This window comes from Azolla caroliniana, unplaced genomic scaffold, assembly GCF_043228905.1.
Source record: "Azolla caroliniana isolate FFs.n. ecotype wild unplaced genomic scaffold, voAzoCaro1.0.p SCAF_1, whole genome shotgun sequence".
In the NCBI taxonomy this organism is placed as follows: Eukaryota; Viridiplantae; Streptophyta; class Polypodiopsida; order Salviniales; family Salviniaceae; genus Azolla; species Azolla caroliniana.
Genome location: NW_028230436.1, coordinates 2,731,886 through 2,748,812, shown reverse-complemented (window position 1 = coordinate 2,748,812; position 16,927 = coordinate 2,731,886). Strand labels below are relative to the sequence as shown.

Sequence of the window (16,927 nt, the reverse complement as noted above, 5' to 3'; positions counted from 1 at the left end):
ATTCTTGGTTTGGCAAACCCAATAGGTTGTTACCTCATGAAGACATGAGGTCTTCACATCCATGTGCCCAAGCTCCATATATCCCTTGTTTGTGACTAAAAATAGCATCGTCAACATTGTCATCTTCACAACTAGCAAGTAGATTACATCAAAATCAATTCCATGTTACTTCTTGAAGCCTTTGGTGGTGAGCCAAGATTTGTGCTTATGTTGATAAATCCATTTACATGGCGAAGCCCACTCTCCCTATGGTTCCATGCCTAATTCTTTTGAATCAGTGTCAACCCGCTCTTCATGTGGAGGCTCCTTTACCTGTCTTCAACCACCATGGTATGGTTTCGTGGACGCAAGATGGTTCTATAATATATAGTTCTCTTGGTTAACCACATGCAGTTTTTGATTTGTTTGCAAGAGTGTTTGTTGTAAATATAGGTTCGACTACTGATTGGTTTTGGTAGCAAGATGGTTTCCTAAATCAACATCACATAATCCTTGCTTGGAACAGACTTGTTTAGTGATTGTGGTTGAGTTGAATTTCAAAGTGTTTGGTGGAATGTAGGTCTTTTTTGTAACCTGACACTTTATTTCCTTAGATCCCATTAGATCTTCGTGATTCTACTTAATTAGGATCCTGAGTGATGTGCTAATTTGGTTTTCTTAGGTAGATTGACATGCTTTACGTAGAGAATTATAAGGAAGCCTTTCTTGGTCTAGAGCTCAAGTGTTACCTATACCATGGTGAGTGATGTGCATGGCCTCCACCCATACCTCAAAATGGAGGAGATTCACATGTTACACACCATCAACATAACTAGGTCATGGCTTATTTGACAACATTACTTTGCATTAGACTGCATGATTGTCAACTCTTGTTAGATTTAGAATTCATTAGATTTAAAATCCCTACCATTGTAGGATGCTAGAGCCTTTACCACCAAGGTCATCAATCACATTTTGAACATCTCCTCCATATCCAAACCTTGTGTCATTCACAAAGATAACGAAAAGCATGCATCACTAATTGATTGCACGAACATTTCTAGTTCTTGACATGTTGCCCAATTGGTCATGCCATAATATGATCTTGATTAAACTATCATCTCCTATATATGGTCAACATGTAATCAATCAACCACAAGTAGGGTCTAACAATCTTAGTTGTCCCTTGCAACGACAAGATTCCCCTTTAGGATCTCATCTAGTATGTCAACCATAACTAGGCTCTACATAAATGTCTCATGTTAGAATCTCTTTGGCATGTGCTATGCTCCTCACCCCAATCTTCCATATTAACTCTTTCCTTTAGCCAAATCCTTCTTTAATTTTTCCTAGTTCTAATCTCTCCAACATGTGCTTTTGTCATCACCCTAATCTTTTGTATCTCTTTTATTTAGGCTAATTATTCTTCTTGAATCTTGTCTATCCATCTCCTCGTCCTAAGGAGAAAGTGGCCAAAGGTTTTGTATGTACATTGTTTAAGGAACGCTAGGGTAGAAAATTTGTGTTCGTAATAAATGCAGTCTTGCTCAGTTGGTTGAAATGTATAACTATCAAAGAAGAGGTTGTACATTTTGACCTTATGCAAGGTAGAAGCTCACTTATTGTACTATCAATTGTTTTAATAATGACAACATAAAATCGTAACTTCTGAAATATATAATAGAAAAGGCTTGGCAAGGTTGTGCAATAAGGATTTTGAGTGGCTTTGCTTCGACTATGCTAACTTTTGGACCATATAAACAAGAAGGCTTGGTCATGAACACTTTTGAACCATAAAAACAAGAAGGTTTGGCTCACTCATGATAGCTTCCCACAAGAAGCCTTGTTCACGAACACTTTTGAAACATAAAAACAAGAAGGCTTGGCTCATTCATGATAGCTTCCCACAAGAAGCCTTGTTCATGAACACTTTTGAAACATAAAAACAAGAAGGCTTGGCTCACTTGTGATAGCTTCCTTTTGGACTAGGGACACCGAAGGTATGATGGAAGTGAGAGACTTTGCTAATTGCAATTACAATTCTATTAATGAAATTTGTGTGATAATGAGACAAGAGCTAGGATTGAGAAGAGAGGTAGGAGAAATAGGTGACCTCACAGTCTTATAGATTTTTTTATGATGGAGACTGATGTTGAGTTTACCCATGCCGATATGTTAGGATTGTTCCAAATTGTATTCTTGGAAGAAACAATGTAGATAGTGATGTTGAACTTGAACTATAAAGATAACTTTTTGAAGAGGAAAAGCATTGATTCTTAAATATACATACAAGTTTATTAAGTTCTAAACATTTTAATGACTTACCATCGTTGGCAACATGCCACCATGAAGCTTCATGAAATAAAGCCATGAAAGATGCCTTGTCGAGTGACTTTGCAAAACCTTTGCATTGAAGGCATAGATTACATGCTTCGTGGATTTAACATATTGCCTCCCATGGTAAAACAAGGCGCCAATTTGAAAAATTGGAAGCTCTTCAACACAGATAAGTTAAATTGATACTATCTATGTTGTCTACCATTCATTGGCTGATTGTTGGTTGAAAAAGATGAAAAACGTCAAAGGTGAATGGCAACAAATCATGAGGTTAGCGATCCCAATCATTTGGCTTTTCCATTTTACTTAAGCTTACACACAAGGAAATATATAACTTTTGTTGTAAAGTAGAACCTCTGAAGCTTTTTTAATGTTATTGGTTATTGGCGTTAAAATCCATGCATTTCTTGTAAAATCTATGAAAGATAAATCGTGACCTAGTTATCCACATTTACTTATGTATTTATTGTGCAATGCAAGGTGGTAATTTGATTGGAAACTCCAAAATGTGTGTATAGAAGAACGGAATTTTAACAATGTTAGCTAACTAGTCCCACTCATATTATTTGATTTTCGTACTCACATGCATTGTTATATAAAGCATAAAAGGAAATGCAAAGTATACTGAACCATCATGATGTAGTAACACTCTCTGTGTCTCACTTTGCGCGTTTACTATCCAAACTTTACATATTGGCATTGGAATATGTTCCTCATAAAGAAAACTATTTTGAGAACCTATCGCATCAAAGCAACTCATGCAAACGATAGTGTCAAAACACGTTGTTACATTTACACATCAACTTCCGCAAGTTGTGTCGCTCAAAAAGACACCTCAAATGATCAAGAGGTTTTTTATGAAATGACAAGATCATCTTTCTCGACAATGTGCATTTTCTTTTCAGTTAAATGACAAGAAGAAGAATTTCTCGAATAGTTGTGAGAGCGTCATGGTATCAAGTTCAGTTCTTGGCATGATAGGGAAGCTCAAAATAATATGCAAGGGGACTTCCAGACACATGCAACCACATAAGCAAGGATTTCCATGCATTTTTAGGGGCCCATGAACAAATTTGATACTTCACCACAATTGATATAAGTGGGAATTGAAGAGGTTTTACTTTTAAGCATGCATTTCTTACAATCTAGGGGATGTTTGTGTCTCTCTCATTGTTACGTGAGGTAGTGATAGACTAAGGGCTATGTAGCTAACTCTTGCAAGCTTTCTTTGACTTAACCGCAACCTACAAGCTAGTGACACAAGGCTGGCCATAAGGAGATCCTCAACCAAGAGGGTTAAAAACTTTGCGAGAGTTTTCTATGCAATATGGATAGAGAGGCAAAAGGTTTGTAGGGAAGTTCAAGGGGCATGTTTCGAGCATAACGCTAACAAGAGAGAGGTGGTCCGTAGCTCGAACAAATGTGTGCATGCACAGATTGGATGTATGTATGTATGTATGTATGCATGCAATGTATGTACATATGTATACAGTATATCTATAGAGAGAGAGAGAGAAGAATATATATATATATATATAGAGAGAGAGAGAGAGAGAGAGAGAAGCCGTTAAAGAAGAAGGTGTGATGACTTTAATCAGACTGAATTTTGGTTTCTGATGTTGACTGAGTGACTGGTAGTCGTCTCTTGGCTGGCCCCCACTCACCCATTCACTCACCCATTCACTCACTCATTCATTCATTCATTCATTCATCAAGGGAGGGGGAGGGGGATTAATACACAGTCAACCTTACATACCATACCATACCATACCATACCATACATATTACATATTATGAAAAAACTCAGGTTTTTCTTGCTTTTGCGGGGGCTGTACTACTGTACACACACATGTGCCATGTCCTGCCCCTTCACGCACTCACAGAGAGAGAGAGAGAGAGAGAGAGAGAGAGAGAGATGTGTGTGTGTGTGACTGACTGACTTTAATCACAACTCCACCTTCCTCCTCCTCCCTCCCTCCCTCACTCTTCTTCATTTTCATTTAAAGAAGAAGGGGGGGGGGGGAGGGGCACTGATAAATATCATAAATCCAGAATCAATCCTCCTCATTAAGCTGCCTGACGGACTCATGTACATACATACATAGTTTGTATAGCATTCACCTCGCTCGCTCATCACTCCACTCTCTCTCTCTCTCTATAACACCTCTGTATTTGAGAGGAAATAGAGAGACAGAGAGAGGGGTAGAAGTCATACAAATTTTAGTTGTAAGGAGAATTAAATAGCACAATTAAGTAAGGGAGGGTGGATTGTATGTGCACAGTGCTTCCTCAATCAATTCCCCCCCCCCCCCCCCCCCCCCTTCCAAAAACCCTAAACCCAAAACAGAGGAAGTGCCAAAACCCAAGTCATTAAATCTAAAAGAACCCCCCCCCCCCCGTCTCCAATGTATACATACATACATACACACAATGCACATACATACATACAAACAATGCACATACATACATACATACACACACATAACATACATACATACATACATAATTGCCTTTCTCTGTCTTTGTGTCCCTCTCTCTCTTTCAAGGCACCTTTTTACTTATTTATTTCATGCACTACTTCTTCTCTCTTCTCTGTTTAAACTTTACTCCATTTAAAAATTAAAAAAAACTATACAAATATCAAGTAAAGAAAAAGTCCAGTCAAAATATGCACATACTTGAGTCTCTGTCTGTCTGTCTGTCTGTTATGTGAGCGCGACCTTGAGCCAAAATTCACGGCAAAAACTCTGCATTTAAAACACAAAATAACAGATATGTAGATACGAGCAGCATAAATTCTAAACAAATCCATAGAATATATAATACATACGGTTTTCATTTCAAACCTAACCTCACACATACATACATATATATATATATATACACATATGTATAGAGAAGAAAGAGGGAAGAGAGAGAGACATTAATTCCCCATTTCCTTTTGTTTTTATGTCATTATGCCAAGTGGGGGGAGGTTCGAGGGGGGAGGATTCGAATTTCTGACCACATTTCCAATTCTGTTCAATAGTAATCTCTGCATCATCATCATCCATGTAACTAACTTATTATGTTCTTTATTTCTACACATCTGATTGAAAGGTCTTATCAGAGATAGATATTTCTAAACATATAATGGTTTAAATCACACAGTACGCTATGAATCCAGAGCATATATATATATATATATATCCATAAATGTATTATATATACATACACACACAACTTTCATTGTTTTGATATGTGTATATATGTATGTGATGTCTGTCAAACTCTACCCCAAATCCAATCATTCCTTAACAGTGACTCTTACTTATATACAATTCCTTCATCTTTTACTGAGGCTTAGCTTCCTTTGAACTGTCCACATTCGAGATAGCTATGCGTAGATTCACATCTTTCCTTTCTTTCTCTTTTTGTTTTTGATCTCTTCCTTTTTCACTCTCGGTAGTCCCCCTTCTCCCCATTATTATTATCTTAGAGTTTGCTTTTTGGAGTTTCTCTTTTGATGGTAGCGATTGACAATGGGACTAGCAAAAGTAAAAGAAGAAGAAGGAGAAGAAACTCAGTGGCTTATGTATCAATGGATATCTATGTACTTAACCATTTATCCAAACAAAATAATCTTAATGCTTAACTTAAGCACATAACCACTCTTTTCTAATGCATAAATAACATCCCCCTCCCTCCCTCCCTCCCTCCCTCCCTCCCCTCATCAGTCTTGTGTCCATCTATCTTAACCTCACATAGTCTACTGATTTCACATGAAAAGCCTTCATGTTATGATAGGCCATCTCTATATACTTTACAATTGTAGTTTTGAACCCTTTTCACTCATTGAATGTGATGGATTCCACGCTAAGCAATGGGAGACTTCCCAATAGTGATGTGGTAGTGATGATGGATTCAACCTTAGTGTACCATAACAATAATGCTTCTCATACTACTACTAATTATGCAGAGAATAATGGTATGGGAAGCCCATCAAACTTTGAGTTCCATAAAGGGGCTGGAGAGAGAGGAGGATTAATACTCCCATCTCTGATAAGGCCAACATTATTAAGTGGCCATAAGTTTGGTCCATCCAAATGGGATGACGCTGAGAAATGGGTTGCAAGTAAGCCCAAACATACTCCTCCTCCTCCTCCTCCTCCAACACCTCCACAATCAACCATAACCCTATCCAGATCAAAACAGGGCCTAGCCAGATGCAATAGTGATTATTATTTAGCCCAATGTGGGTCCGGAGGCCTAATGTCCCATCATGGGGCTGTTAATATGGCCAGCAGCTGTAGAGTGGATCTTCATCCACATGATCATGACCATGACCATGACCATGACCATAGCCATGGCCATGGCCATGACATGTCTTCGCGAGATATGGTCCCCTCCTCCAACATCTTTGCTTTCCCTTCTCCCCCAGCAGGGCAGGATGATGATGATGATGATGTTGCTTCCTTCGATTTCTTTCCGGTCCCAGAAGACTCAACATACAATGATGCTGTGCTGAAGGAAGTTGGTATTGTCTCACATGAATCTTCTCATGCCGATGATCCCTTCTTCAAACCTGTGAAATCTCTCCCATGGGATCAAGGTAAGAATACATTACTTACCTACATTGCCCATCCATACTTATACACATAAATGTATGCATCAATGGTGTGCCAGGCAAAATTTATGCCCATTGATATTTTACAATTCAAATTGATATTTATGCCAATTTGCTATTGAATTTGGTTTATTAGGTCTTTTGATTCTTTACAATGCCCTGACATTTGGTTGTTATTATTACTATGATTAGCTTCTTCCTATGGAATCCCACCATCAGCTCTACTCTCTGTTTCTATGAGGGACATGGGCACAGAGATGACACCTATAACAAGTCAAGAGCCATCACTAACAGCCACACCAATCCAAGCCACCACACCCACAATGAATAGCCCTGTTTCTTCAGCCTCTTCCACACCACAACGGGATCGAATGTCGTCGCGTAAAGCATTCGAAGAAGACAATACCCCACATCAATCCATCCCAGTGGACATTTTCCCAGAAATCGGCATCCCTCACTGTGGAAATGAAGGTTTTGCAATGGATGATGATGATGATGAGCACCATAAAAACGAAAATCTTGAATTAAAGAGTGGGAAATTAGACACCGGCGATCATCATAACCACCATTATCATCAAGATGACCAACTGCTTAATAGTGCTACAGGGAGAGTTAAACACGATGGCAATGCTAATAATGATGATGATGATAGCCATGAATCCTCTTCTAAGTTATTGAAGAATCTTGATCTGGAAGAGGTGAAGAGAAGTGTCTTGGAAACCAGAGCAATTGCCTGGGAAGAAGCTGAACAAGCTAAATATATGGCACGGTAACAAATTATTCTCAATTACTCTGTTTTTCTCTAGTTTTGATGGGAATTTATCGTTACATTGATATTCTAGAAATTAGGTGCTTTAAGTTTATGACGATCAGTGTTAATGTTCATTGATGCAGATTCAAGAGGGAAGAGGCAAAAATCCAAGCTTGGGAGAATCACCAAAAAGCAAAAGCTGAGGCTGAAATGAGAAGGATTGAGGTTAGTTCATTAGGGTGTGATTAAAAAGTGTAGTGAATCCTTAATGATTTTGTGGGTGTAGAGACTCATTGGTGATGCTAAGTATTAAAATTAGGAGAAGCACACAAGTGGTATGGTGTATGTTCATTGTTGATGCAATAGATACATGTGTATGTGTACATGCATGCATCAAGCATCATGTACATAGTAATAGAATTTAGCTGTTTCTTACACCATCTCTAATGGGTTTGGATATGTTGGTGTAAAAACACAATGTGTTGTTTCAAAATGCTCATATCTTACATCCCCACCACACGCACTATCTTTTGAATAGAATAAAACTATTTGTGCGGTCGTGCATTGTAAGGCAAAGGAATGTATGCGTGGTAATGTTGTTCCTTACACCTAATGTGTTTGAATCAAAAGGCAAAAGGAAAAAGAAAAACAATTTTGTGTGGTGATGCATTGTAGGCGAAGCTAGAGAGGATAAGGTGTGTGGCACAAGAGAAGATGATGAACAAGATTGCGTTGACTAAGAGGAAGGGGGAGGAGAGGAGGGCAGCTGCAGAGGCTAGGAGAGAGGAGCAAGGGGCCAAGACCTCGGAGTATGCCCAACACATCCGAAGGACGGGACGCATGCCCTCTTTCCTTGGTTGTGCTTTCGGAGCCTATTAATCAATCAATCCCATTATTTACATTTTTAACGCTGACCCTTTTAAAGAACTTGTTGGCCCCTACGTTGATTCCACGGGCATGTTCTACGAGAACTGGTCTAATGCTTCATCCTAATTATGGGACTTGTGATGATTCTTCCCCATTTCGCTAAGAGATTTCGATTATTCTTTGGGGTGCATTGGTTTGCTTGGATGGGTTCTTTGTGTAAACCCGTTGAGATGATCAACTTGGTTATGTGATTCATCGATGTCGTGATCGTTGCTTATTTCTCTAAGAGCTGTTCCTTATTATCTCGGGTTCCTTTTTGTGGTGACTTCCAATGTTGTAGAGTCGCTCTTAAGACTTTCACCTTTCGCATTGATAATGTTTTGTCCATTGTGGATATGAAAGTTTGGGGTTATTGAAAGTGATGTAATATTATTGCAACAAAGACATGATGTTGGGATTGGTTTGAACATGTATCAAGGATTGTTGAAGATTCCATGCCTTTCTATTACTAAAAGAGCTTTAACCAACACAAAGCTAGGATTTGATGGCTTACCTGTATTTTGTTTGAATAAGATATTTTCATATGTAATTGTATCGTAGAATATTGCACCAAAAACTCTATAACTACAAAATATTAAGATTGATTGTAGACGTGGGGTGAAGAAATTTGTATCCCAATCAAAACTTAATGAATGTCAAAGAAAAGTTTTCACTAGTTAGTTCTGTTATGCATTTTAGGTTGTGATGATCATTTGACCAACATTGATCCTTAGTCATGCCTCGATTTGTGATGAAATCATGGTGTGAGGATATTTATGGTTCCTATGCATACACACCATGCTTTTTATTGGTTTGAGGACAGCGATGAGATACATGCAATTCAATGCTTAAACACAAAACCCATTTTGGGCTTGAAACCCATTTTCGAGTTTCATAGATGAATGTGTTTTCATATAAAAAGAACAAACAAGGTGAGACCCAAAGTAATAAAGATGTAAGTTGCATTTTTGAAGTCTGAACATTGGCTCTGTATACCAGATATATATGGTATATATATATATATATATTAATATAGCACATAAGATGTATCGAAATTGGGAACCTAAACTTGGGAATATTACATAAGTGTGTGTATTGAATATTGGGAAACTTTAAGTTTTAAATATGACATAACTTAAAAAGTAATCAAGTTGAATTGAATATTGGAAAGTTGGGCAAGGCAATCACCCTCAATTCTTTCTCGAAATTGCAATGTTATCATTGCACTCTATCGAGACTTGAATTTGGACACCGTTCAATCTTCTAAATGATATGCTTTGGTATGAGACATGCCATAATTTTGTATTTGCCCATTAGTATTTCATATTCTTCATCCCATTCGACTACTAATCGACCAATTTAGTCTATGTGATCAATGTTACCTCAATTCCAATATCATAGGCACAATATAAGTCTCTTGGCTTGTCTCCACTTTTAGAACTTGAAAGAATTCTTTCCATGTCTAAATTTGCCATTGCATCACTTCTTAGAGAGAACTTATTGTCGATTTAAAAACTCACGTTGAAATTATTTCAAAATAAATTTACCATGTGACATTAATTGTTCTAGTTAAATTTTTTGTAAAACATTCATTCCTACATTACGCATGTACAGTACCATTTCATCGCCTTTATAGTTTTCTGTGGTTGCTCGATTGTGCCATTGCTCCATACTATCCACGGTTATAAATTGATCTATCTATTCGGATAGATTGGTAGTGTCATAGTTTCAATGGATAATTGTAGGCATAACATTATGTGTGATGTCTTTTCTTCATTTTTTGAAATTGAAAAGAAAAAACACCAAATTTTACTTTTGATATGTCCCAAGTCTGCTATGGCATTGCAGCCTAGAGGGGGCTACCTATTGTCCAATCCAAAAAGTTTAACGGGAACCTTGCAACCAAAAGAAAAAGCATCCACATAGTAATCTGACCAATCTATTTTGAAGTTCTGTTCAATTTTCTGCAACACACATATTCATACATAATGCATAAACATTTTGTATATATTGCACAGCTAGGTTAATTACTGCTGCTATACAGCAGGTTGCAATACAATGCACAGCAAGGTGAATTACTGCTGCTATACAGCAGGTTGTAATACAATGCACTAACATGGTTGTTAGAGTTTGTTGGATGATGAACACCTCCAACATGTACATGGATTCTCCTGATTAATTTGTATTTGGAATTTTGTGGGTGCCACTTTATTTCCTCCGACCAATGTTCGAGAAAACAGCGTGCCATAACTCATGGATATACATACACCCATGTGGTTGAAAGCTAAACTATTTGATTGCTTGACCATCAGTATGTATATGTATAGTGATATTTCTCAAACTATGACCAGTATTTTTAAGATGACTAGTAATGTAACATGTATTCTTTTGAAACTGCACATTTACCTATGTAAGATGATAACCTTTAATAAACAATCAAATAGTAGTATGCCAAAATTCTAGTCATTTCCTGTAATTTGTGGCAGTTGGTCATAGCTATGAATGCAGGAACAGGAGACGAACCACCTTTTATTTGGACCAACGTCTATACTCTCATCGCCCAAAAATAACAAGATGAAAGAATAAATCGTGAGCAAATTTTGTCTTGTGTGGTTTGTGCATCAAAATTAACACTTGGATATTATCCATTGTAACATACTCTGAGTTTGATTGCTAGTATGGATGTAAGTTGCAGCGGGTTGTGCACCTAACATGTGGTTGTACATATAAGGTAAACCTAGGTCTAGTATGTAAGTGCCTTCGTGATATAATTGAAGGACACTCCTAATCATTGTTTTTGTTAGTACTGAATCTTTTAATCCAATCAGACTTTGAAGGCTTCGATATCATGATTTCAACAGACTTTACTTTAAATGGATTGCTGTAAAGGCTTAGCAAAATCATGACACACTTCAATCACAATCTCAATAATGAGTAGATTCAGTGAAAACAAGAATGAATGGGCCGAGTGTTAAATAGAGATCCCATATGAGGCTAGCAAAAGACTTATGATGATGATGAATACATATTGCATACATAAATATATATATATATATATAGATGTATGTATGTATGTATGTATGTATGTATAATCAACAAGAGCTACAGGAAAGCCATGATGACTTCAGGGTTGGTTGTGGACTCACAGTTTCTTGTCTATATTGATCATCTGGTCCATGTGATGACCCAATATCCTTGTCAACAATTATATGGTCATCAAGTAGACTAGTAGTGGTATTGCTGATGATTTTGCTACTTTTTGTATGATTGTTGGCTATCTTGGGAGGAGGTTTTATGTCATTCATGGTGTGGATAGTACTTGACGAATATTCATCAATACCATTACTTATACTACTCTCCACAATATCATCCCCCCCACATAGACCACTAGGGAGGAAATGCTGGATTAGATCAGAATACTTTACGAAAAAATTCCTCTTCGAGTGATGGTGACTAGGATGAGGATGATCATCACACTTAGTGTTAGGCACTAGTCCTTGGTGACTTATATCCAAAGAAGAGCTATTCATGCTACTGGAATGTAGAGGATTGATGGAGTACTTATTCATGCTCTTTGAATGAGAAATATTGGTGGAGTTAATGCTTTTGAAGGATCGAGTTGAGCTGGGGCTAGTCGCGAGATAGTCTGGAAGACCCACACTAGAAGTAGTAGAGGTGTTAAACAAAGAGGAACTTGTTGGAGTGAAATACGGGAGGGCATCGGTAGTAGTAGCTCTATTGGAAGAATTTTGGCAGCTCGACTTGTTAAACTTAGCCACATTTAATATACTAGCCCTAGAGTGATCAATATAAGAAGAAGGAAGTAGATCAACACTCTTTGCACCACCTCCTTCCACTTCGACTACATGCGGGTAGAAGAGAGTTGTGGCGGGCGAAATAGCTGAAGTTGTGGGCACTTGTCTAGCTACAGTTTGTTCTTTGGCTAGAATGTTGTTGTCTATGGAGCTCCTCTTGCTTTCTCCGGTTTGCGTGGATGCATCGATCGCCACCATCTGCCCATAGAACTTTGCATCCTTGATCGGCGACTGGTAGGGGTTGTGTCGGATATTCGAACCCAGACTAGTCGACATGGTTTCACACTTTGGCCCTTTCATGTTATTCTCACAATCCGAAGATGATGGCGAAGACAGATATGTCGGAACTCTATGCTTGGTTCTCGATACAAACTCTCGACCCGGTGTGTATGTCGAATATAGGTTCCTTGTCACTCCATAATTCATATTCTGGATCATTTGATCCACATCGGAGTCTGAATTAAGAATAGTCCTCGACACGGCAGGGATATCCCTAGGGCTACTTATCTTGATATTCAAAGGTGGGCTCTTGGAAGTAATGGTAGTCTTGTAGACTAACTCATGTGGTTTAATGCTGAGATCCTTTCCTAATTCATGCATCCTAAGCTCATCCTTGCCTTTACCTTGTGGCTGCCCATAAGTTGACCCTGTAGACATCCCATCCATTGGAATTACAGACATTTCCATTCATACTATCCCATAAATTTCTGATACATACTTTCCTATGGCATACATATATTATTATACATTGCAAATATGTATATTCATCCATTATATACATTACATACTATATCACATGTGCTATAATATCGATGGCTCTGCTACTACATTGACATTTATATACATACAATATATATAGTATACTCTATATATATGTAATTAATTATGTGCGTGTTTTCACAACATGATACCTTGTTGGTGTTGGAAATGATCATGTGGGGTTTCAGAGCCCATCAGGACATACTCATTCCTTTGCACTGGACAGATGAGGTCATTGTCTGATAAGTCATGCCAGATGAAACCACCTTTGTAATTCCTATCCATAATGTTTAATAGTTAGAGACGTTAAAAGCAAAACAGAAAAACTTTTTGACACAAGTCTTCGAGTCAAGTCTAATGTCTACCATTAAGAAAGAAACGTTAAAATTATTGAAAGGCCATATAATTTCCTTCATATGGATTTCAGAACTGGTTAAATTACGTTTTTTTTACCTCTTATAAGACCAAGAGAATGAGTTCGGCATCGAGTTTCCTCGGACCAAACCTAACCACTTCTTGAAATCTACGAAACCAATCATCTTTAAATTAGAACCAGACTGTTTGTCTGATTATCACCAATTGTTATATTTTCATCCAAATGATCACAAATTGCCTGACAAATATAATTGCTATATATATCCGAAAAGCATTGAAAAGTAATATTAACAGAAGCGTTTACAAATGTAACAAAACTAATTCTAAGAGATTAGTAGAGGAATTAGAAGTTTTGATACAGAGACTACATTGTTGATTTGGATTGATTAGGAATAATGGTTGGTTACAATAATTAATTATCAGTCACCTCTAAGATGCAATCCATCCACAGGGATAGAACCTTCGATCATATGAGGGTAATCGATTTGCCCTCCTCTATTAAGATAGTATACAATTTGCACCTCGTAATTATCCTTGGCTGCTAGCTTTGTAATCAAAGTATCGTCTGATTCATCATCTGAGGAGTATTGAGGGTCCATATTCATAATTATTTTTTGGAATAGAGAAAACTGAGCATCTAATAACTATTAATACTACATTCAGACCATTTTCTATACATTCTCTTAGGCTTATCTCTATAATAAATGGATAGATACAAGGTTATATTACAAATATAATGGATACAATGTGGGAATTAATACTATCAAAATAGAAACTGAGTAACTAGTATTAACTATCTAATTTATCGTGAAAGGAAATAATCATGCAATTTAAATTAAGCAAGTTTCCTACTATAAGATCAATGGAGTGAGTGAAAACAAATCTAGGAAATTCTGATAGTTAGGTGTGTATAATAATAAATAAGAATATGTAAAAGAGTTGATAAAATATATATGGATGGATGCAATGTAATGTAATGTAAAAGAAGGTGCGAAATTTATATTAGAATCCCTACACAACTTGAATTATGTAGTATGAAGAGACAATTGATTGATTTACAAAATATAATAGATAGACAGATAGATGGATAGTCCTGTAATATAGTAGGGAAATGATGTTTCTGATAAAAAGAAAGCTATTGACAATAGATGAACTTAGATGAGGCTAGCCATCTATACGATAGCAGCAGCAATAGTAGTAGTAGAAGTAATAGTATATACATATAGTTAAAGAGGACTGAATTATTTAAACTATAATATTATTATACATACAAAGGTTTGAATGTATAACAAGCCATCCACACACTTTCCTTTGTTGTTATTGGGGTGTGGGGAACATTTCTGTAGGTCCTAGGATCTAGAAAGCTAGAAATCTATCTATCTATAGAGGACATCCATGTTATTTAATTTAGAGAGATTAGAATGGTCTTTCTTGTTAAGATGAAATACATAAATATAGTGGCTAATAATATAACATAGTTTGGAGCGCTCTCTCTCTCTCTCTCTCTCTGAGCATATATATTTTTTATACATGTATTGTGTCTATACATATAGTTCAATATCTGTAATGATGTAGCAATGATGATTTGATGTGACCTCCTTCATAAAACAATTGTAACTAGTTATGATGACCAGGAATTGACGTGAAATGAGCATTTGTGGGAATTATATGAGAGCTATTTATTGTTTCATGATTGATTGATTTATTCAATTAAATGAGTTAGGTCTTTTTGGAGCTCATTGATCAATCGGTCGATTACTAAAGTTAGTCTCAATGCTATTTGCTAAATATAGGGTTTTTGAGTAGAGTAGAAGTTAAGAATAGTAGAGAGCTACCATTTTGACTTAGACGCAACACATGTTTCCAGAAAAACAAACAAAGCAAGGAAAGCAGGATGGATTGATTCTTCTTCTTCTTCTTCTTCTTCTTGGTAGCTGGAAAACAAAGGACAAAACAGAAGATGAGAGAGAGTAGCTTTGGAGAACCATTCTTTTAGAATCAGAACAAATCATTAAACAACGCAAGGACTGAAATCTGTGCATATAAATATATATTACATTTAACTCATTGAATTTAATTCCCCAAAAACAAAAGGCAAAAATACATACATACATATATGTATAATTTGTTTTTTGTCATTCAATCCACATGAAATCAATTTTTGTTTCGTTTTTTTAAAGTTGCTTTTCTGCGGTTGGTTTGTTTTTTTTAATTAGCTTTGCTATCTTGTTTTTAGCGACTTTGTTATGGTTTTTCTTCGATTTGGGAAGGGATATAAATAGAAGACTGATGATTATTGTATTACTTCTTCCAGAGGAGGGTATATAGGAAAAGAAACAAACACTGAGATATTCGTTCATGAAGCCATTTCTCACAAACAATTCATGTGCGTTCATTCTCAACATGTCTGCTATAAAAACAACTGGTTCATCCAACACAAACGGAAGCAATTGTGGTATCAGAATAATTCTATGTTGGTTCAATCTCATGATTAAAATATTTTGATGGATTATTTCCTTCCCATATAGAGCAAGCTCCTCCGTGGCTTTATTATAAGCAGATCTCACTTTTGATATTGATACATACCGATCACATCCCGCAGATCAATTAATATAATGTTTGTCTCAATTCCATTGAAGATGAAACGATCTCTCTACATTATGCAGTTATCAAAGTTTTAATTTATTTTCTTAAAAATTTTAAATCAGAGTTGTGGTTTTTTGAGGGGGGATTGAAATCCATGCTTCTTATGGTTATAACACAAAACAAGAATCTCAAATTTGGATTATGATTTAGTGTCAGAGCAGAGTTCCTGTTGAGCGAAAAGATCAAACACATTTGAATCTTTATGTTTTCTTGCACTTCTCTGTGTCTAGTGAATGCGTTTTTTGAGATAGAAGTAAGGCTTCTCGGACCGATACCCCCGTGAAGACCAAATTAAGTAAGACTGATACACACCTGAGTGGGTAATCAGGCTTAGAGATTGAGAGAGAGTAAGGCTACAACATTGAGAGTCTTTAATGTGAATTAGTCTTCACAGGCTACAGCTTTTTGGCTCAAGATTGAACCGAAGGATCTCATGTATGTAACAAACTCCAGAAGTGCTTGCTCATCCCAGTTGATCAATGTTGGAGACAAATCATGATTAATCTATGATCATGTATGGGTTGAGACCCAAGACAGAATAATAGCAATGTAATTACTTCTGCATCAATAATTGATGATTGAATCCCCTTTATCCAATTACAATGGGCAATCTTTTATAGGCTATAGGCCGCTTGGCACATGCCCTTTCATTAATCATGATGGGCATATGAGAGGAATGCCTAGAGTATTAAATACAAATGCTCACCCCTATATACTAAGTACACACTACATACTTCCTTCTCTAGTAGTTGA

At 36.8% G+C, this 16,927-nt stretch overlaps 2 protein-coding genes across 2 annotated transcripts; one reads left to right on the top strand and one right to left on the bottom strand.

Moving 5' to 3' along the window:
* The first annotated feature begins 5,870 nt into the window (after window positions 1–5,870).
* Window positions 5,871–9,007, top strand: LOC147868304 (uncharacterized). Its single transcript, XM_087317647.1, has 4 exons — window positions 5,871–6,907; window positions 7,115–7,691; window positions 7,817–7,898; window positions 8,349–9,007. Exons 1-4 carry the CDS (start codon window positions 6,160–6,162, stop codon window positions 8,550–8,552), a joined length of 1,611 nt encoding a protein of 536 aa, XP_087173773.1. The 5' UTR covers window positions 5,871–6,159; the 3' UTR covers window positions 8,553–9,007.
* Window positions 9,008–11,460: 2,453 nt separating this feature from the next.
* LOC147868303 (uncharacterized) lies at window positions 11,461–14,290 on the bottom strand. Its single transcript, XM_087317636.1, has 4 exons — window positions 13,956–14,290; window positions 13,607–13,676; window positions 13,306–13,430; window positions 11,461–13,041 (listed from the first exon to the last, which is right to left on the bottom strand). Exons 1-4 carry the CDS (start codon window positions 14,131–14,133, stop codon window positions 11,672–11,674), a joined length of 1,743 nt encoding a protein of 580 aa, XP_087173762.1. The 5' UTR covers window positions 14,134–14,290; the 3' UTR covers window positions 11,461–11,671.
* Window positions 14,291–16,927: the final 2,637 nt, after the last annotated feature.

Bases quoted from the DNA above. Each gene is read 5' to 3' on its own strand.
- LOC147868304 (XM_087317647.1), top strand. From the start codon at position 6,160: ATGGATTCCACGCTAAGCAATGGGAGACTTCCCAATAGTGATGTGGTA. The intron at 6,908-7,114 runs GTAAGAATACAT...TACTATGATTAG, and splicing joins ATCTCTCCCATGGGATCAAG to CTTCTTCCTATGGAATCCCA. The intron at 7,692-7,816 runs GTAACAAATTAT...TCATTGATGCAG, and splicing joins CAAGCTAAATATATGGCACG to ATTCAAGAGGGAAGAGGCAA.
- LOC147868303 (XM_087317636.1), bottom strand. From the start codon at position 14,133: ATGAATATGGACCCTCAATACTCCTCAGATGATGAATCAGACGATACT. The intron at 13,431-13,606 runs GTAAAAAAAACG...CATTATGGATAG, and splicing joins TTCTCTTGGTCTTATAAGAG to GAATTACAAAGGTGGTTTCA. The intron at 13,042-13,305 runs GTATCATGTTGT...GGATGTCTACAG, and splicing joins TCATTTCCAACACCAACAAG to GGTCAACTTATGGGCAGCCA.